The sequence below is a fragment of the Tetrao urogallus genome, assembly GCF_951394365.1.
Source record: "Tetrao urogallus genome assembly, chromosome: 3".
Lineage (NCBI taxonomy): Eukaryota > Metazoa > Chordata > Aves > Galliformes > Phasianidae > Tetrao > Tetrao urogallus.
The window spans coordinates 18816652-18838973 of NC_136815.1; the positions used below are offsets into that span (position 1 = coordinate 18816652).

General features: G+C 38.7%; 1 protein-coding gene across 1 annotated transcript in view; it reads left to right on the forward strand.

Moving 5' to 3' along the window:
• The window catches only part of LRP12 (LDL receptor related protein 12), a gene marked incomplete at both ends in the record, with an annotated part of 46015 nt that overhangs the window by 15510 nt on the left and 8183 nt on the right, over positions 1–22322 (forward strand). The window contains 3 exons of the mRNA XM_079533750.1: positions 13110–13166; positions 19097–19232; positions 21115–21317. Of these exons, the coding sequence (XP_079389876.1) occupies positions 13110–13166; positions 19097–19232; positions 21115–21317 (396 nt within the window). The remainder of the gene's footprint in view (positions 1–13109; positions 13167–19096; positions 19233–21114; positions 21318–22322) is intronic.

Sequence of the window (22322 nt, forward strand, 5' to 3'; positions counted from 1 at the left end):
TTACTTACGTGCTGTAGTTTGTTCATTCTTTTGTGCTTGACACTGCCTGGCTAGCTCTTTCTATGGGATGCACAAAGCTGTCATAGTTTTCCTCAAATGTTACTGCCTTTGCTGTGGTTCCTAGAGATCAGGAACCAGGTTTGGCACCTCATGGGCTGAGATTTCCAATTGTTTTCTGTATTGTGCTTTTTAATTGTCTGTTCCTTGGTAAAAATGTAATGTACACAGTTTCCACAAGGTAGTGAACTCTGAGGAGCTATACTTGCTTTTCTTGTTTTTACTATTCCTGACACAGTAAAGCTATAACCGTGATAAATGGTTATTTGTGCTGTTAGGCAAAAGATCAGTAGTATGTCACTGTGTTTTACAGATACTGTGAGCTAAGTGAAGGAGAATATAAACTTTTTTCAAATCCATTTTTTGTAGATGTTGTGGTAGACACTGCATGCTGTCTGAAGTCATAGATGTTAAACTCTGTCGTGTAACATGTGAGGTACAGCACCAGTGTCTTGTAGGACAAGAATCACAAGATTAACAGCAGATAACATAAAAAGAGAAAAATATCTGTTTTCCAGAGAGAGGAAAATAAGTGCTGATTTGAATCTTGGAGATTTATATTTGATTCTGTTTTTTGTTGTTGTTGTTGTTGTTGTTGTTGTTGTTTTTAAGTAGGTGTAGGCTGCAAACTTACGAGATATTCGTGGAACTTCTCAGATTTATTGCTGTAGAATTAGACTTGTGACATAGCTGTAACAGTTTTGTAGTGGACGTGCACATGGGTCTTGCATGTGAAGATAAGTTTTACAGTTTATAATCTTTACTGGATGTTTCCCTTATCAGTTGTTTGCTTTAATCAAACTAACATGTTTTCAACAGAAGTTGAAGGCTGCTACATGCAGAACTCTCACAGGTGTGCCTGCTTGTGAAGGGTGCACATGTGTTCATGTGTTCGTACCAGGAGTTTGCCTTGGCTATTTAAAATACTAAGAAAATCAGTTTTATCTCTTACTGGCCATCTATCTATCTACCTAAGCAGTGTAATGACTGCCTTCTTGAATAGAAGCCATTTGCAGTGCATTTTGAGGAAATGCAGCGTGTTACAACTGACAAGCTCTGCAAGTTCAGCCCTTATCCTTCCTAAGTCCTGAGGATATTTAATAGACAGCATAGTTCAGACAAGTCTAGAAAATGGTGGTAGTCAATTAATATATTTTTCTGTTATAGTGATTAAGATTTTGAAGCTGACAACTGTAAAGAAATAACTACGTGGACAGAATGTCTTCTTAATAGTGAGAATGGTTTCATTTACGTGTTGTTGTTCACTCGGAACTCAGTGACATCTCCATTTCTATCTGCTGTTACTAGAGCAGATCAAATTATTCATAGTATATAATGGAATGAATTTTGCATATGGGTGTTAGCGCAAAATTAACCAAAGGCCTTGTTTTGCAGAAGTTGAAGGAACAGGTGAGGATTGTGTTCCGTTAGGAGTTCTTCCCTCCTTGCTTGTGTTTTTTTCCATGTTGTTAAAAACTGTGTGAGCAGTGATGTGCTGAGCTGTGCTATGCAGGGTTACTTCTGCTCTCTAACTGCTTTGGTGAAGCCTTAATAAGGAACAGAGGCTCTGTCCTGTGAATAGTAAGGTAGCTGGGCAGACTGTGTGCCATTTTTTTTGTAAGCTCAGTTTCAGTCTGAATAGGTGCTAGAGAGCTAAAAGCTCCAGTTGGCAGACTTTGCATAGACAAGTCAGCACAAGTATTTGCAAGGTCTGTGGTTTCTGTGAACTTTTTTTTTTTTTTTTTTTGCAAATTAAAGAAAACAATCATTCTTGGGAACTCTGCAGTGCTTTTTGTTCGTATCAAAAAAAACTAAACGCATGAAGTCTTAAAGGTTGTCAAAGGTTTATTTCTAGCAGTGAGCAGCAGGAAGGGAAGAAAACTGTTTTATTTTTCACGTGAGAGTGTTTTCCTAGATGCAGTAAACATACTGTATCTTATTATTTTTGTACATGCTGTATTGTATGATTTAGTGTATGTGCATGTGGATACGATGGTGCTTCACCATCTTTTCTAGTGAACAGCTTGCACTCAGTTCAGTTACATAATCACAGTGGGTGCAGCTGGAATGTTTTGCAGCTAGTTCTTATTTATTGTTCTTACCTTTGTGAAGGCAGAGTTGAAGGTAAGTGGGTATATACTCTTTAATTCTGGTATTCCCTGGTTGGCTCAGGCTCATATTCCATTAGGAACACGGTTAATCCAGAAATTACAGTTAGGTCTGTCAGTTCTCTGGTTTTGTATATGCCAGATGTATGGAATTTCTTCCTTGATTTGTGCCTGAGTTGTAATATCTTAGCCCATCTGTTGTGTAAGTGCTTAAAAACAATTTTTGCAATTGGTTCTATTGTATGAAGCCAACAGGCTTATTGCTTTCTGGATTTGGAGACCATTATTGTCAGGATGTATCCTAGGCTGCTACTATTACTATTATTATTATTACTTCATTTTTTAGAACCATGACTCATATTTTTGTCTTCTGTTTTGAGCTGCTGGTCACATGAGATGTAGGCCTTATAATAAAGAAATGGCAGTGGAGCTGTGTTTTCCATCTCTTTAAAATCCTCGTGATTCTCCTTGTCCCCTTCCCTCCCCCAGCAGAAAGTACTCCTACACTACTTAAGGCTCTTTTGGAAAAAAAATCAGTCGTAAATCTGAGTCATGCTGTCATCTGGAACTAGAAGTTTAGATGTTCTGAGGGTTCCTGGTAGGGATTCTTGGGGTAATGGCAAATAATGCTTTCATTCTTGCAGGCGCATGTTAGATTTATGATGGCTGCTGTATTAGTTTTTGAATAATGATTTCATTTCTTCTGTTGGTACTTCTTCAAGACAGAATGAAGCCAAGTCTTCAAAAGGCGACGAGATACCTGGCAGTACTATATCTTCAGAATATATGACTCGAAGCTCTGCTTTCACCATCTTATGTCTGAAATCTTCTGCTTGACTGTTGATGCTTTTTGGATTTATTCTTTTTACATTCGTAATATACTGGTTGTACGTGTAGGCAGACAGTTGCCTGCTACCATTTGTTCCTACTGTTACAAGGAATTTGGAAGGGAAATCAATCTAAACCTGCATGGAGCAAAAGCTAAGCCAGGTATTTTACTGCTGCAACAATATAAAGAAACTATAGTAGATAAAAGTGTGAAGCATGTGGAGAGCATGAATCAAATCTGAAATGCTTTTTCCCCCTACTGTATACACACTGTGCAGCCCACACTTCAAAATTTTCTCTAGTCTAGCACTTCTTAAATGAGAAATACTTTTAGTTTCTGAAGTGGGATTTCAGAGGGGAAGAACAGTTACTGCAGTTGAACGTGTGTGAACAGTCTGAACGGCCCTTTGGTAAAATAATCGAGCTTTATTATTTTTAAACATAGCTGTTTAAAATACAGGGGCTCTGGCTTTTCAAGGCTTGTAAGTAATACAGTAGTGGTATGTTTTCAAGTAAAAGGGCACGTTGTTAGATGTTCATTTATGATAGGGTGTAATCAGTTAACAGTAGGTGCTGAAGTCCATGTTAAAGCCTTACCAACGAGATAATTTAGTTAAGAGACCATACTGCCTGCCTGTCTTTTTTTTTTATGCCTAGTTTGTCACCTTCTGCCTTTTCCTCTCCTTTATGCTATTTGAGACTTAGCTCTAATGTTACGCTTTGAACAATTTCATTGTTTTTATGATTGTTTTTTTTCTCCAGCTCTCATCATGGCTAATCCAAAGTGCTGTGCCAGATAACCACCCCGAGGGAGGGCACGTAGGGCTCACAGGCAGCGATGTCAGTCAAGGGACTTACTTCATACCTGGCTGAGCAGAAGTATGGGGTTTGACGTGAATAGAACTACTTATGTGCTTAAAATCAGGAATCTTGTTGAAGCTGAGCCAGCGTCTCAGTTAGATTTCCAATTTCCACTGCTGGCTGCCAAGTATATTGGAGCTGTCTATAAATAGTTTGTGGAATTTTTGAGTGAGGGAAGAAAAAAACCACCCAGGTTCTCTTCTGTCCCCCCCCTCCCCTTCTTCTAACTACAGCTGAGAAGCTTAAACTGTTTTTTGCTGAAACCTTCACACAAATGTCCTCACAAATTAATAACTAAAACACCCTGAGTTAAAAATGTTTTAATGACAGCCTACTCAAATATTTTATAGTGGAATTGACAAGTATTTTTGTACACAGTGTTACATAAAAGGCACAAAATGGTATTTTTTCCACCTGTAGCATTAAATCAGAGTTGCTATAGCTACTGCTTGGGTTCTTCTTAGGACCTATTCCAAAGGAGCCTTGAGTTATCTTGGTAATTGTGCGAAGCTCTTTCCAAAGTGTTTCCTGCTCTGCCTCTTGTACAAGTCCCTCCTGCTGGCACACCCAGAGCATAGGGCTGTGCTGCACCGAAACAGCATTCTGCTGAACTGCTGGTTGTTTGCATAGTTGATTGACAGCAACGGGAAGCTGCTGCTTCCAGAAGGACAGAGAAAGGATGGAAGGTGGCAGAGAAGCCAAGCTATACTTATACAGCAGGAATTACAGTGAGCTCGCTCTGTAGCCTGCAGCATCTTCCAGATGTTCACTCACTGCAGCCTAGTGGAGCTCATGGCGGTACTGAGGTGCTCCAGCATCATCTGGCTGGCAAAGACTGGCGTGAAGAGCAATAGTGGTAAAGGGCTCTGGGCCTCTACACTCATTATGGTTTATATGGATTTTTCTAAGTGCTTTATTTTGTGTCTCATGACAGTATTCAAGTTGGGATTGTGTATGCTGTGTCTAAGAGTCCAAAAAAAAGAGCTTGTGTTCCTCATACTGAATGACTGTGGGGAATCGGAAGGGCATGCCTGGCATTGAGATGGAGCCTCACTGATAGATCTGAAGCTGCCAGAGCTGATCACATTTCTTGTAGTAAATAGTAGGATGAGGGAGTGTGATGACAGGTCCTGCAGCCTTGCAGGAGCAGCTTTGTAAAGCAAAATAAGTTACACTGAAGATTTAATGCTTATGTCATACACGTTTCTGAAGGGCTTTCTTTGGACTGGCTCAAATGTGGCCCGTGGGACTGCGTACACATAAGTAGTAGGAATGTCTTACGAATTAGTGTCTTCTAGAAGAAAGTCAGATAGTGGTTGCTGTAAAAAGTTAAATATATATATATATATGTAGGTATATATAAGTTGCCTGTAATTCCACTGCAGAATAGATTCTCTAGTTCTTGTGTTAGTTTCCTAAATAAACTACATCAGTTGGCCTAAAATAAAAATGGTACATCATAAAGTAACAGCCTTATTATAAACAAATGCCTTGCATTACTGTCCTTACAGTGACATTTTATGTGCTTATTTTGTGCTTTTGTCATAACCACATTTAAATATGCCACTGTTTCAGTATAGTTTAATCTGTTAGTTGTTTTTATTATTTCCTTAATTAAGAAATTAATTGTGCCATTGTGGATTATACACAACTTTCTCATTTCACAAGACAATTTGCTTTCACCATTTGAAATTTAAAATATATATTCACTGTATCTTCTTTGTAGCAGATGTTCTGTTATAGGGATTTGAAATAAATTGTGTCACTCTGCTCAATTTGCTTTTAGTAGATTTCAGCTGATGTCTGCACAGCAATAAGGCTTTGTCTCAGTGCTTCTGTCATGCTGCTTGCGTAATTTCATATTATAACAAATGGTTATTTAATTCTTCTCTTACCTGGAAGGGTAATTAACACCTTACTGCACAGCTTAATGATATTTTACAAAATGACCAGCTGAAATTTCTGTCGTCCAGTAGGAAATACGGCAACACTGCAGGTAACTAATTAATAGCAAACTGCTGATCAATAACTCTTCTGAAAGTTCTTCAACTAAACGGGGGTTATTAATCATTTAACACCTAGAAGTGGGTCGGTATTTCTCATGATGCTTTTTTAGTTGCCTTTTGTCATAAAATGTATAAGCTTACACTAAACTGCCCTTTTTTAGAGAAGCTGTGGTTGGATATCTGACGAAAGTTTTTGGTCAGAGATGCAAAGTACTACACAAAGAGCTGTAATAGGGGCTGTTGGCAGGAAGTGACTGTGGATCGCTAATCTTGCCTTGATTAGTTAATTGAAATAGCTTACTGGTGCCCCAACATATTGATTCCATGTCTAGTGGATGATGTGGCTTCAGAAGGCAGGAAGTGGTGTCACCTGTAAGGGTGGTGACTGGTTTCTGTAGGAATCTGGGAATGCTGTTGCTTTGCTGTGCTGCTGGGTGCAGAGACACTGCGAATGTTGCCTGGCTCCAGTGGACTGTGTGCTCTCAGCTCAGCCACACCTCAATTTGAAGCATTCCCTGTAGCAATAACACTGTTCATTTCATGAACTGTTCTGGGAGGGTAAGTTTCAAATACTTCGGCTATTTGCTCAACTTTAATTTCTTTATGATGTTGAAGTTTCACTCACAGCTCTGATCCTGTCTTCTGAGGAAGGCAAATTCTGAATTTTTATAATAGAGTTCTGCAGTGGTAGGAGGAGATGTTTTGCGTAGGGGGGGAAAAAGAAGAGAAGATGCCAGAAATATTCTCAGAAACTTTTATAGATTATAAAGGGGGAAATAGCAACTTGGAACTCTCTTGTGCCCTCACATCCATTTGAGATTATGGAAAATACTGTCTGTATCGCATGATCAGAATTTGCTGTGTGCTGTGCAGCCGTATTGTGATGTGAATATTGATCACAGAATGATTTGGATTGAAAGGGACTTTAAAGCTCATCCAGTTCCATCACTGTGCCACGAGCAGGGCTGCTGTCCCCCAGCTCAGGCTGCCCAGGGCCCCATCTACTATGGCCTTGAACAGCTACAGGGATGGGGCACCCACAGCTTTATGGGCAGCCTCTGGCAGTGCATTACCACCCTCTGAGTAAAGAATTTCTGCCTAATATCTGGTCTAATCTCCCCTTGTATAGTTTAAAACTGTTGCTCCTTGTCCTATCGATATCAGACCATGTAAATAGTCACTCTCCCTTCTGTTTATGAACTTCTAAGTACTGGAAAGCCACAGTGAGATCTCCCTGGAGCTTTCTTTTTACCAGGCTGAACAATCCCAATTCCCTCAGCCTTTCCTCAAAGGAGAGGTGCTCCAGCCCTCTGATCATCGTCGTGGCCTGCTGTGGACCCACTCCAGCAGTTCCACGTCCTTCTTGAGCTGGGGACCCCAGATCTGGACACAGTGCTGGGTCCTCATAAGAGTAGAGCAGAGGGGGACAAACCCTTCCATCTGCCTGCTGCCACCCTGTTGATGCAGCCCAGGATACTCGTACCTTCTGGGCTTCAAGTGCAAACTTGGGGACTGGAACCCCAAGTCTTTCTTTGGGAGGTCGTGCTCGACCAACCTGGTGGCCTTCTATGATGTTGTCGCATGCTGGGTGGATGGGGGAAGAGCGGTAGATGTAGTCTACCTTGATTTTAGAAAGGCATTTGATACTGTCTCCCACGACATCCTTATAACAAAGCTGAGGAAGTGTGGGATAGATGAGTGGACAGTGAGGTGGGTTGAGAACTGGCTGACTAGCAGAGCGCAGAGGGTCGTCGTTGGTGGTGCAGAGTTTGGCTGGACACCTGTAACCAGTGGTGTTCCCCAGGGGTCTGTGCTGGGTCCGGTCTTGTTCAACATCTTCATCAATGACCTTGATGAGGGGATAGTGGCCACCCTCAGCAAGTTTGCTGATGATACAAAGTTGGGAGGATTGGCTGACACGCCTGAAGGCCGTGCTGCCATTCAGCAAGACCTGGACAGTAAGAAACCATATGAGGTGCAACAGAAGCAAGTGTAGAGTCTTAGACCTAGGGAGGAATAATTGCATGCACCAATACAGGCTGGGAGATGAGCTGCTGGAGAGGAGCTCTGCAGAGAGGGACCTGGATGTCCTGGTAGGTGACAGGTTGGCCATGAGCCAGCAGTGTGCCCTTGTGGCCAAGAGGGCCAATGGCATTCTGGGGTGCATTAAAAAGAGTGTGGCCAGCAGGTCGAGGGAGGTGATCCTCCCCCTCTACTCTGCCCTGGTGAGGCCTCATCTGGAGTACTGCGTCCAGTTCTGGGCTCCCCAGTACAAAAAAGACAGGGATCTCTTGGAAAGAGTCCAGCGCAGGGCCACAAAGATGGTGAAGGGCCTGGAGCATCTCCCCTGTGAAGAAAGGCTGAGTGAACTGGGTCTGTTCAGCCTTGAGAAAAGACGACTGAGAGGGGACCTGATCCAGGTTTATAAATATCTGAAGTATGGGGGCCATAGTGTTGAGGCCAGTCTCTTTTCAGTGGTGAGTGGAGACAGGACAAGGCGAAACGGACACAAGCTGCAGCATAGGAAGTTTCGCACGAATGTGCGCAAGAACTTCTTTACAGTGAGGTGGTGACGGAGCACTGGAACAGGCTGCCCAGGGAGGTGGTGGAGTCTCCTTCTCTGGAGATGTTCAAGACCTGCCTGGATGCCGGCCTGTGCGACCTGCTGTAGGGAACCTGCTTTGGCAGGGGGGTTGGACTCGATGATCTCTAGAGGTCCCTTCCAACCCCTACAATTCTGTGATTCTCTGCAGGGCTGCTTTCAGTGAATTCTCCCAGTCTGGGATTTCCCTGATGCAGGTAAATCCCTGCATCAGAAGTGTTAATTCTAAATGTAGAGCAGTTTAACAAATACAAGTGCAAAGTGTTCAAAAGATGAGAAGTTGTAGGTGAGTGGAAAGACTCAGGCGAATCTTGTACAATTTCCTTCTCACATACATTGCATGTGAGGTGGATGTCAAGTAATTCAATGTAGTATTTTTGATTGCATGCTGAACACATGTTTTATCTGGAGGAGGGAAGTAGTACTCGCTTCTCAGTTGGTCTCCCCCATGCTGTGCTGTGAGAAATTACGTCTTCCCTTTAAATTCAGCACAGGTATGCCCTCAGCTGTGTGACAGCCAGGCAGGCAGGCTTTGCCCTTCTCCCAGAGATTTTGCAAAGCTGCAGTTCAGCCTCACTGCTGTCTGGTGCAGCTCACTATGCAGAACAGTCCTTGGGTATCTGCAGGAGGTGGGGGTGGGATGGCTGCTGCCTGTCACTAGCACAAAATGTGCTGGCACGTAAGGTCATTTACAAGAAGTTTGCTGTAATTCTGTGGAGACATGCATGTTTCCAGTTCCCGTAACTCTAGAAGGATATTGCTATCTTTGGACTACTGTACTATTGGGCCTTTGTTAAAGGACTTTTTAGTGGTGAGATATGTAGGGTACCAACAGTTTATTTATGGAAGTGTGTTGTAAGGTTTGTGTTCTGTTGTTATTGTTCATATTTGGTTAGTTAGAACTACAAATTGGTGCATATTAGTACAGCTGACAAGTCTGTAAATAAGTCGAGCTTGTTCTTTCTGATGCAGAATAGGATGGGAATCTTGGAAGTAGGATGAAGAAAGGAAGTTTGACCACGAAGTGTGTTGTCTGATTTAAAGCAAGCTGAGTACGTACCATAAGGAACACATTTGGAAGTACATGATGTGGAGAAGTGGATTTGATGAAGTCTCCCTGATAAATGTAGTTCAAGAGAAATATCAGGCCCAGCCTACTTAAATGGAATCTGTTCAGCACTGCATGATGCCTTAATACAAGGTAGTTTAGGAAGAGATCTCTCCCCTCAGTCATTTGGTTACTGCAGCTCCTCAGCTTACACAATTCCAGTTATAGGTGGCTGTAATTGGGCTGTAAAAGCTAATGTCAGAGGCTTAATCCTGACACAGGAGAATTTAGCGTCAGTGCAGATAGATGGTGTGATTCTTCTGTTGCTAAATCAATGAGTTATTTGTCCACAGAAACGTTTGGTGTGTTGTTTCCTACTGTGAATGTTTTTCCCCCCATTTTTCATTTCAACAGTGAAGTTAATTTTTTTGTAAAACACTGTTTGACTTTAATTCAGTCCCAAGATAAATATTCCTCTTACAAACGAGGAATTAAATAAACAAAATTAAATTTCACTATCACAGTGGACAAGTCCACATGTAGCAGATTTTTAGGGTGCACTTTTACAGTACTCATCAGTTAACCATGCATTCATTTTAGTACTTTTAGTCAAACTGAAATTGAAACAAGGTTTTAATTAGAGTGATTATTTGATATCCCAAGTGAGCATGCCATCGAGCAGGAGGCTCGCAGGGGGCAGACTGAAAGGAAAGCTGCAGCTCTATGGCTGGGCTCTGTGTTAGTCCAAGCATTGCATGGCAGTGTGGCTGTCAAGTATATAGGACCCTATAGCTATGTTTTTCAATCATAGCACGCTTTTCAGGCATTAAATCTTTGGTTTGTTGTTTTTCTTCAAATTTTTTGCAATTTGTTGGTGTTGGATGTAGGCGTACTGCTATGATGTTTTTCTTGTTTCCTGCCCCATCTTCCAGCATCTATTTGTTTTCCTGTTTGTGCTGAAATTCAAATGATATTAATGAGTCAGATATCTTCCAGGACTGGTTCTTATCTTCTGTGTAGTTTGATTTCCTCTCCAGATTCCATGCAGAAGAAAAGGGTCATGTTTGTTTTTTTTTCTTTTGATGCTTGCTGAACAGTAATGGAAACCAAACATTGGATATGAGCACAGTGAGGCAGTGGGTGATGCATTTCTGCAGTGGCAGCAGTGACTGTGGGTCACCTCTGTTAGTGCAGTTTTTTTGTGAGCACAGAGTGCAGATTCTTGTTCATTGCTGGTGAAAATGCCCAGTTAATGGTGGTGACTGTGGTTAAAAAAAAAAAAAAAAGTGATTTGTAGCTGAGAACTTTCTCTCTCAAATAGTATTATTGTGCTCTTTGTATCTGTTGTAGTTTCCATGGAAATAAATATGAGACACTACTTCTGCAGTGACCTGTGGAAACTAGGATTTTCTGGAGGAGTCCATCCCAATTAGTAGTAGGTCCATACTTAGACTGTAGCCATACTTGGAACATGTAAGGAACTTTTAAAGTTATTTGAGACAGAAAAGTATCTCAAATGAAGACGTTTCCAGATTGCAGATATACCCTATAAACAGTCAAACTGCTGTAATAATGAGTTGGCTAGCTTTTCATTACAGTCAAGTGATCTTTTAGGTCTGCTGTCAGCAGTGGTAACAACAAACGTGCACCACATTAGAGAACTCTTAGATGTATTTTCTGTGCTTTCATTAAACTTGTTAACGGTGGTTTAAGAAGTGTCATATCCTATTTTACAAAGATTATATTTTGGTTTAAAAATGAGCAAACAAACTAAAAACCCTGTAGGGAATGCTTGTTTTTTATCTTGAGCCCCATTCATTTGAATTTTCTTACTTAAACATGGTTGCTACCCTTATCTTAAGCTACAGGAGTAAATTTGTCTTGCCTTTATTGTCTTAAGCTTCAGTGACATTAAATAGCTCTTGTCCATTTGTCTTATGTATGTAATAAGGAGATGATACCATCCTGTTTATACTAATGATTTTTTAAAAGAATCAGCAGGGAAAAATAAAAGTCAGGTTTTGAAAACGAGAGTTGATTTCTCCCAGGCAGAGTAGCTCAGTATGTGAGCTGTGCTGTGCTTCCCTCTGGCCCCAAGTGCACGCTATGTCTGCAGCCAGGCACAGCCAGCCTTTGCATTACTTGTGCTGGAGGTGCCTGTTGAAGTTTCAAAGTTCACTTTCAAAAGGAGCAAACTGCTGAAAACGTCAAGGAACATGGAAGCTCATTGGTGACATAAGAAATTTTTTAATATGCTCATATTCTGCTGTATTAAGTAGACAAAAAGGAATTTCAAAGATAGTAACGCTAATAGCTTTTTTTAAAATTACAGATACACTTGATTTTTGCAAGCAGTTTAATGGATAATAGTTGCTCTCTTGATACAGCAGTACTTGAAGTCATTTTTGTGGTTTTCTGCCTTTTGAACTTACAGGGGAATCACAGTGGGAAATTTTTTTTTAAACAACTTGGTATGTAAATATCTGTAATGAAATTAGCATGTAAAACATGGGGAAAATAAAAACTTCCCTTTAAGAGCCCAAATTTAGATTGGGAAATAAAAGAAAAAAAGTAGATGTAATATTATCCTATGAATTCCGATAATAAGTCTTCTAGTTGTTTTCATTCTTTGGGAAGTGAAAAATTGCCTTTTTGTATTTAGTGTCAACCTTGGGAGGAACTTGTGAAGCATTTTATTTGTAAGCACTGCAACTGAGAGGTGTTGAGAAGCTTGCGTCGATCTGTGTTCAGGTCAAATGAGTCAGCAGTCTTGTAAGCTTGATATAAGAGGAATTTGTTTTTTGTATGTGCTTTGGGATCTTGTTACCCCAAGGTCTTGCAGGTACGTTGCACTGGTGTACAACAATGATTTTGCCTGTTTAAAAACAGGTGGGATGTAGCACACTACAGCAGAACAAGACTTGGAGGAAGTGTGACTGAGGGGTTTAAAATTTGTCTCATTGATACATTTCAAATTTTAGATTGACCACCTGTGTTCAGAGCAGCTTATTTATGAAAGTAGCTCCCTCCTCCTGAAATGCCTGGGAGGTTTGGCTTTAAAAGCATAGAGGTTAGAGAAAAGATGCAGTGAACATTGGGGTAGCTGGTTCTTGGATTTATCTGGAACATCTTTCTGGGAAAGAGTGTAGGCCACATTCAGTGTGAAATGGATGCTTGTTTTGCTAGGGCTGTCTATATTTCCATAACATTTACTTCTATCTAGGAGGAGATGGGGAAGGTGCATTGAAATAAACCTTTCTTGAAAACAACATAACAGTTGATGGAAAAATAATTCCAAATCTTCCCATCTAAAATATCTGAAGTTTCTCAGAGTTTTGCTACTATCCTCACTTTCTTAACTTTCTATTGTATGTGATTGTTCTTAATGCATTAATGGTGGTTGTTTTTATTTTTGTTATATAATAACTTTTTCCTCCAGTTTTTCTCTAACTTCTATCATAAAACGAACTTGGGCCCTGTAACTCTTAATATTAATTAAAATACTTTGGTTTTGTTCTTTCTCTTCTGTAAAAAGGTATCTGAAGAATTTTTACAAATTTTATCTTGGAAATTAGCTTATTCATTATGTTTAATTTTAGGAAATGGTGCTCTTGCAGAACATTCTGAAAATGTGCATATTTCAGGAGTGTCAACGGGTAAGTCATTTTTTGTAATGTTTAAATTTCATGCATGACTTAAATAGTAAATATTGAAAGCCACCTGGTATCTTATGAAGAGATATTTGGCTATAAAAATTATTACTGCCTTTTGCAGCATGTAATAAGGAATGAAGCAACTGGAACATGGAAAAATTCTCATAAGATAAAATTGATACCTGCATGCTCATGAACAGATTATGCCTTTCTTAGTGGACTGCTTAATTATTTTTCCATACAAACATTGAACTAAGAGAGAAGTTGGTTTAAGTTGAATTGATATTTTCTTTCCACAGTAAAGTTTTTTTGTGAAATGAAATTTATTGAAATGTAATTTTGAAGACTGCTACTATCAAATAATATAAATCCAGGAGTTATGTGTTTCACCTGATTAGATTGAAGCTGTAACTGAAACTACTGTACACTTGACTGCACAGTTTATTTAATACAAGAAAAGAAAGAATTTTAGGACTCATGAAACTGAGAAACTGATGAGATGTTGGGAGAATATGGGGCAAAACAGCAGCAAATGTTGCTCAAAGATTGCTTCGTTCTCTTCCAGTCGCTCAGTCCTGGGCCTTCTCTGGGCAGCAGCTACAGCTGCCCCTGTTTGGTATGGGTGGTGTGACCGCATGTCCAGTAAGGCAGTAGGTGATACAGTGTATGTGCTGTGTTCTTCAGTGTCAGCAGAGCTGCTGGTCGCACTTTACACTTCTGTGATACAGACACTCAAAATATGGGTAGAAGAATAGAAGCCTGATTATGTTCATAGGGAAGCTGCTGTTAAACCATGGAAATCAAAGTGATTTTGACACTTTTCTCTTAAAGTCAAAATGCTAATTCCTTCTTGACCACAGCCTGCACACCGTGCTGCAGGTATTCCTGCAGTGTGGTTTCAAGCCTTACATTGGTGTTTGCGTACACAGTTCAATTTTTAGATAAATGTGCTGTCAGCAAATGGTCTCTGTTACACCATATAACCTTCTTTTCACCTTCCATTGTTTGCCACACAAAGACTGTCAAAAGGCTAATTACAGAAGATCTTTGCTATCCTTTCTGGTGCTGCGTCATCTGGAATGTTGTTTTTTCAACAATAATAATGCACCAAGTATTGTATGTAGTTTATGGCACACTTAAGTAACAGCACAGGCACTTGCTGCTGTTGGAGCAATTGCTGCTGTACTGTATGAGATATCCTGAAAGCTGCATAGGTTTTCACAATGCTTCACCCTTTTATTTACTGCAGCAGGCATGTCACAAGTCACAGTACAAGCAGAAAAGCATCTGCTGGGCAAGAAGTGAATGGATTTTTGACTGCTTTCAGTCCTTTGGCCAGCAGGCACAAACTGGCTGTGCCAAGAAAGGGACAACACAATCTCAATGTGAGATAACAGCTGGTAGAGGGGCCTTTACCTCCTCAGAAAAAAGATCCAGTGAGGGTTTTCATTTGAAGTAAAACATATTTTTTAAGAAATAGTTCTGATGGTGCTGTATTCTAAAAAATATATTTTTTCCTCCAGCTAGAAAACTATATTATATGTTAAGACAGATACATTAAGATAGATACATTAAGAGTAACTTGAAAAAATGTAAGATAACATAGAGGGCTCTGTTAATGCAAACATGAAGAAATCACATTAATAGACACAGTGGCATTTCCCTGATGGTCGTGTGCATACACGTGTGATGTACATCTTACAACTTCAGTGCCTAGGCCAGGAATGAGAGAGGATGGACTCGCATGATTTTTTGGGTTCCTTTGAAACAATTTGGGTTTCCCAAAGGTGTTTGAACTTGGAGAGTATATATTTCATCAGGCATACCTGGTCAGCTTTACATGTATCAAATCAATTTTAAGCAAAGGGTTTCTGTAAAATAGAACCGAAGACAGCTGGCCTTTAATCGTTTTTAAATCCAACTTCAACTTGATTTTGAAACCAAGCAGGAGATTTTTGTGGACAGTTGCTCCTGGGAAGGAATTTAAAATGAAATTATTGTCTTGATGGTAGATTTCCTGTCGTGCTGCTGTTCTAAAACTACATGACCTACCTCACTAAATTATGTTTTAATAGCAGGGCCTACTGTGATCTTCAGAATTTATGCTTCTGCTGTATATTATATCTGCCAAGTTGCAGGTACACCTCTAATATATGGACATGCTTCTTCTACCAACAGCAATAACTGAATGTTGTCTCTCGTGTATAAACTATTACTACTGAACAAGTGTTAATGCCTTTAAAATCTGAAAAGTTGAGAAATATTTTCAGGTCTGTCTTTCAAGTGTGTAGCACCATAATTGTCATAACTGCAAAATCTTATTCCTTTTACCTCCATTTGAAAGATTTTCTGTATTGGAGAAAAAACTTCTTTGCAACAATAAATAAAAAATATATATAGTGATTACTACTTCTCTGTTTGGTCTCTGCATTGCACAGCAAAGGGCATTCTAAATTAAAGGTTTTTCAGCCTTACCTCGAGGCAAGGATTCCTATGCCTTCTTCCCCTGTAGTTCTCCAAATAAGACTTTCAATGGCTCCTGAGAGTTACAAATTCAATAATTATCCTCCCTATTCGTGGTTTAGACTTTATCATAACATTATTCCCTTTTTACTCTAAGCTGTTTTAAACACCTTCAGATCATTTATCCGGCTGCATTCATGTCCTTACCATGTCCAATATAATGCATGCCTTATCATCTTGTGGTTCACATTGAAAGCTAATTCTTTTATCTTTTCAACTAATCTCCTGGCATTACTGTGAAGATAAATCCCTAATCTCCCTCTCCCTGCTTTTCTGAAGTGACTTTTTTTCTTTGACATGTTGTTCACTGTTCCTACAGGTACTTTACCTCTCTAGATCTTACTACAGAATTTTTGAATAACTTTCTTAATTATTTTCTTGTTAGAACTTGATATTGGAATTTTGCATCCTGAAATTTTCATCAACTCTCTCTCACTTACCAGCCACCATACATAACTTACAGTCACGTTCCGTAATGTGGGGCAGTGAACAAATTTCAGGAAGAGGGAGTGAGGAAACCTTTCGTGAAGTGGATTGTTTTTAAAATCTACAAGAAAATATACATGGAGCAGAAAACCACATGCACAGCTTATCTTCTCAGCAGCATTGTTTGCACTTTAGCATGTGAAACATTCAGTCCTAATAAAGTTACTGCAATCTGCTGAACAAAGTATCGAACAGAATTGCAGATTGTCAATAAAATAAAGGCTCACAAAGGAAAGAATGTAAAACGGGATGTGCGTGAGCAGAACTGCAGCACAAATACAGTGGTGTAGGGGGAACGAAGAGGAATGCAGGCAGAGACGACACCCACACAAAAGTCGTGTGCAGGAGAGAGTTGGTCTCACCTCTGAAGTCTGGTAGCCACCTGCATGAGGAAAGCTGAAGGCATCTTGGACTTGTGCTGCTTTTCATCTTCACTACAAGGCAACCTTCACAGTTTACTTTGGGTTTCTGTCTTTGTTACATCTTCATTTCTTTTTTCCTGATTCTGATTAACATTCTGTTGTTTTTGTAAATATTTTAAGTGCTTTTTATGTATATGAATCCAAAGCTACTCTGTTTTCCTGTAGTTTTCAAGTACCTAAGGTCACTGGCAATTGAAATTACAAGTGCAAAATCTCTGCAGTTTAGTGGGAAAATGTTTAACTTCATGTGCTGTCAGCTGAATTACGTTTTGATTCCATGGATACCTGGGTGTTCCTCGTGTTCTTCAGGTTTACAAATAGATGAATAAAATATGATAAATCGTGTATTTGTCAAAAGCTTTAGAAGAAATATCCTAGTTAAGCAAAGGAACAGAAATTATTATAAAGGCTTGATATTATGTTAATAAAGTAAGTGCCTTTTACAACTGTTTTATTTCAGAAGGTTGCACTTGATTTTTAAAGTCGTTCTGAGAAATTACTCTCCCAAAATGACAGCACTCCTGAATTGTAGCTTCCACACAGTCTTAACTTTTATAAAATTTTTGAGCAAATGAGAGGTTTCTTTTGTTTCATTAGTTGTAAGAAAGAGATCTCAGTACATAAATGTGTATCAAGTATGCAGGTACACACATGCAGGGATCATGTAGCTAACCTTCAGTCATATTTTGTCCCCAGCTTTTTAGTGTCAGCTTTGGTGGAAACAAAGAGACTGAAATTGTAAGTGAAGGTATAGAAAACATAGGGAGAAAGTGAGACAGCTGGTACTGCAGCCCTTCCTTTCTTCCTCCTCCTTCCCCCCCCCCCCAGCTTTCCCAAATGAAAAACAAAAAGGGAGGAGTCATGGACAAGAGAATCTTGACTACTAGTGCAATGCAAATTTTCAGAGTGTTCTGAAAATACCAAGCTGATTATACAGGTGTTTTCCTTATGGAATTTCTTCTGAAGTTGCTCAACAAGTAAAAGTTGTCTGCTGGTACTACTGCAGGGACTGGTTTGAGAAATTGCAGCTGTCAAAGAGCCAACACTGGAAGTTTGCAAAGTTAATTGTGTGTTAATTTACAGTTGCTAGCTGCATTTGGAGCTTTCTGTTCAACAGATACAGGCTATACATGTGCATATATATATATATTTAAAGCCTGCTTTAGAGGTGAGCAGAGTGAACGTTTCCTAAATTGACTATTTTGACATGTTAGGATGAGGTTGCCTCTTGCAGTTTGTTGTCAGGCAAATTTAAAAGCTTCCTCAGAGGTTCTCAGACAAAATCAAGTATGTCAGTTTGTAAATATCCAGAATCAATGTTCAAATAGCATACATCACCTGAAGGTAATTATTTTAAGCTGATTACTATTTCAGTAGCAGCCAAGTAGCATTTGGAATTGCATACCAGCATCTGTAAGCTTAATACAAAATGTTTTATACACACTTAACTTTTTTGTGTGTGTTTTACTCTCATACCTATCAAAAATGATTATTTATTTCAACTTGTAATTGTGGTATTTTTCTTGCCTGTCCTTTCATTTCTTGTCTAAAGATATGCAAGGTGCATATCCGGACTGCTCATGCAAGACTAATGTTCCAAAATATCGTGGTGTACGAGCACCACCTATAGGGTCTCCTGGAAATTAAAATGAAAAAGCTTCCACTGCATAGTGAGCTGTTCAAATACAGTTCTATTTGTCTGCATTTTGAGATTTTTTTTTTCTTTTCAGCATACTTGGATGGCAGGCAGCTGAATTAAAGCCACTGTAGAAAACTGCTCCTATAGTTATTAAATAAGTAAGAATACAAATAGTTTGGTTATTCTGATTGCATATAATTTGTCTTATAAGCTTCCCAGTCTGTTATGAGAAAGGTAGGTTTGGAAGTCCTTCTTAAAAGTAATCTTTTGTAAAACTAACTTTCAGTATTTATAGATGAAGTATGCTGCAATAAGTGTTCTTTGCCTTCCAAGCTCTGAGAACCATTTGCGTGAAGATCATTTCCATGCTAGGGTTGGAAGGGGCTATTAAAACAATGGGCAGACACTGCCTTTCTGCGCAGGACAGGAATTTTCAACTACTCGATTATTGTGCTTTAATTACTTTTAGTCTTCTAATGTGCCAGTGTAAGGCGTAAATGTATAGTTAAATTGAATGGAATCTCTGTGGCAGGTACAAGATAAATTTGGGAAACAGTATTTTACTGAATAAAGATGTCAAATTCAGTTTATATTAGTTTGTGGTAAAATGTGGTATGCAAACTGATGTTAGAATAAACTTCTGCAATTAAAACAGTGGAAATCATCTTCCAGCTGGTATATTATGCCCAGTGTCCACTATGAGCTACTGTAGACGTTTGGGTTTCATTAGTATCTCATCTGATTGTGTGATTTTTATTTTTTTTTTGTGATATGTACTGATGATCAATTATATTATTAAAAACCATTTGAAAAAAAATCAATCTAATTATTTTCTGTATGTTTTCAATGTATGTATTTTTTAGCTTGTGGAGATATTCCAGAACAAATTCGATCTCCAAGTGGGACAATCACAAGTCCGGGGTGGCCCTCTGAGTATCCTGCTCGAATCAACTGTAGTTGGTACATCCACGCAAACCCAGGGGAGATCATTACCATAAGGTAACAGTGGTTCTGTTATTAACCACATGGACTGGTGTACTGAGTAGACATTTTAACTGCCAATTGTATGCACTAATTTCCTTTATCCTTCTTGTAAAAGTGGGACTTGTGATTTGTCTTTTTTTTACCTTTCATTTTACCTGATTTACACTTACACAGCCATGTAGCATCTGTAACTTTCTGTGTTTCTCTGCACATGAAAAAAATATGTTTTCCTTTCAAACTACGACAATACACAAGTTCTGCTGAAAGCAATAAGAACTATTAGCTAATGGAAACAGCATCCATTTCCATTTAGTAGTGCAGAAGCAAGAACTAACCTTCCGAAGAATAGTAAAGCTGAAACAAATACATGCGTTTCAAAAAATACTTTTCTAAATTTATGTAAGTTAATGAGGGTGTCACTCTGGCTTTTTATTTTTTTTTTTTGTTTTTGTCTTAACTTTTTAATAAGAGATTTTAATAAGATTAGGAGGTTATAAACAAAATGCTAACATATATTATGTGACATATTGTAATGGTGTCAGTATTAAATGGTATGTTGTAAAGCTGAAGTGGATCATTTCCATGCCCATTCCGTCCATCCCAAGTATACTTTCAGAATGGTAGAGACTAGAATAACTTTCTATGTGCTCATTTATTTGATCTCTTTTTAATTTCTCTGAAATATGAGAGTCTTGCATTCAAAAAGTATATGGGAAATTCTGTAATGCTTCATTACTGTGAAGTCTGATGCTGTGCCTAAAAGTGACAGGGAATAAATAGTAAAGCAATGAAGGTAGTTGCGGTTTTTTGGAAATGCTGACTTCCCTCATAGTTTTAGGTACATTGTAACGTTTGGAAAGAAGAAGAAAGTTGTTCATTCCCATTACTGCCATGAGGGAAATGGGAGCTTCTTTTGTCAGTAAGATACAAACTAGTACTGCTTCATAGGCAATCCATACTCCCAATTATGAAACTGCATTAACTGCAGACTTCAGTTTCTAGTACAGACCAGCTGACCTAGGAAACAGCTCTTTGTTATGAAGTATCTACTTTAACATCAGTTATTCCTTCAGTTACTCCTTTTATAGTACTCCTTTTTAATTCAGAGCCTTTCTACTAAAAACTAAACTTGTGTAAACACAATGCAAAGTACATAGAACTGTTCATTTATTAGAATGCTTTCTAAAATTTTTCACATCATTTATTTTTAATAAAACTTTTTTTCCCACACTGTTTTCTTCCGCTCATCTTCCTAGCATACATTTCACGTTACATTTGTGGCTTACTGCTCTGTTGTCTGTGCTGACCTGCTTTGCCTGGACTATCTGCCCTTCGCACTTCATTACCATGGCAGCATGTCTTTATATAGCAGTAGTCAAAGCTCGGGTAATATCTTCCATGACATACCCACTGGGTAACTAAGTAGTGCGACTAAGGGCAACTCTTATCTTAAAGTACCTTTGAACAATTTAGCTGGACTTGCAGTGTCAAGTCATGTCATTGGAAAAGTGTAGCACTAGCTAAAGTTCTGCTGAAATTGGGTTTATATAAAATCATTTAGTAATACATGAATGTCATCAAATGAGACTCAAAAATACGATTTCAGGAAGATAATTATTTAAAATTTTGTGTTAAAATGAAAGATTTATTTATTCATTATGTTAGCGAAACAGCTTTATCAATAGTGGATGGAATGCAGTAATTGACAGAATGGATTCTTGCAGTCCTCCATAGCCTTCAAGGTTGAATCATATTCTTACCGGAGTCAAAAGCCATTCTTTTTATTTCAGATCAGAAAAGTGCTTTCATCTTATTTTCATTTTTATATCTAGTAATTCATTATTTTGGTTGTGTAATATCCAGTTCAGAAATGATTTTGACCTCTCTTTTCCTTCAGCTTTCAAGATTTTGATGTTCAGGGATCGCGCCGATGCAGCTCAGATTGGTTAACAATTGGAAGCTACAAGAATATTGAAGGCTATAGAGCATGTGGCTCCTCCATTCCTTCACCATACATCTCTTCACAGGATCATGTTTGGATCAGATTTCATTCAGATGACAGCATCTCCAGAAAAGGCTTCAGATTAGCCTATTTTGCTGGTATGTTTCAAATGATACCTTATAGAATTTCACAGTTTATTTTTTTCTTTTCTGATTTAAGGACTGTTTCATTATAGTAGGAAATAGTATATGCATTTTGTATAGTGAGTTCAGAGCTTATTGAAATAATGAATATTGAATATTCAAAGCAAGAATTACAACATTCACAATAGTAAGCAGAATGAATGATTTTGGAGAAATAAATCGATTAATACTAGACAACTGGAAGAGGTCTTGGTTGTTGTTTTTAACATAGCTTACACTTTTTTTCATTAGAATAAAAGTAGTTTGTTAAATCTTTGACTAGAATTCTAAGTAGCATGTCAAGAGAGAGAAGAAATTTTGTTGTTATTTGGGTTTTTTTTAAATAATTTCTGATGGAAGTATATCATATTTTCCCCATGTTTTGAAAGTATACTCTATTTAGAAAATAATAAAATCCTATTCAAATGATAATTACTTTAACCAAGTACAGCTGTGGTTTTGCATGCATGATTTTTTCTTAGATAATTCAAGCTCAGATAGTCTACTTACCCATGGAAGTAGTTTGAGAGTGTTCTGAGAGGGATTTTTGCTGTGATAACTGTTGCCCATAGAGAGAGTGAGAAGCCAGTCATTGGTTAAGACTAGTTCAAACCTTTCTTGTGGCCTTAGGTGGAAGTAGGATTTTACTTAATAGCATGATCATGGTGTTCCATATCCTCCTGATCAAAGAAATTGGATTAGATTCATCTTTGTTTTTTTAATGTTTTTATGTTCTCTTGCTCATGCATGTTTATACTCCATTTTCTGACCTGCTTCAAATCTCTGCATACGTACATTCAATTCCTCTCCTGTGTAGAACAGTTCATACTCTTATATCTATCCATTGCTGTTCAAGTTCAAGAGTATTCCACCAAGCTTCAACAAAGGCGCTCGTGTTTGTTCCATTTTTGTATTCTGCAGCCTTTCTAATGGCTTTCTTTGCCCTGTCAGAGCTCCTTCACAAATTTTTAAGTTTCCAGG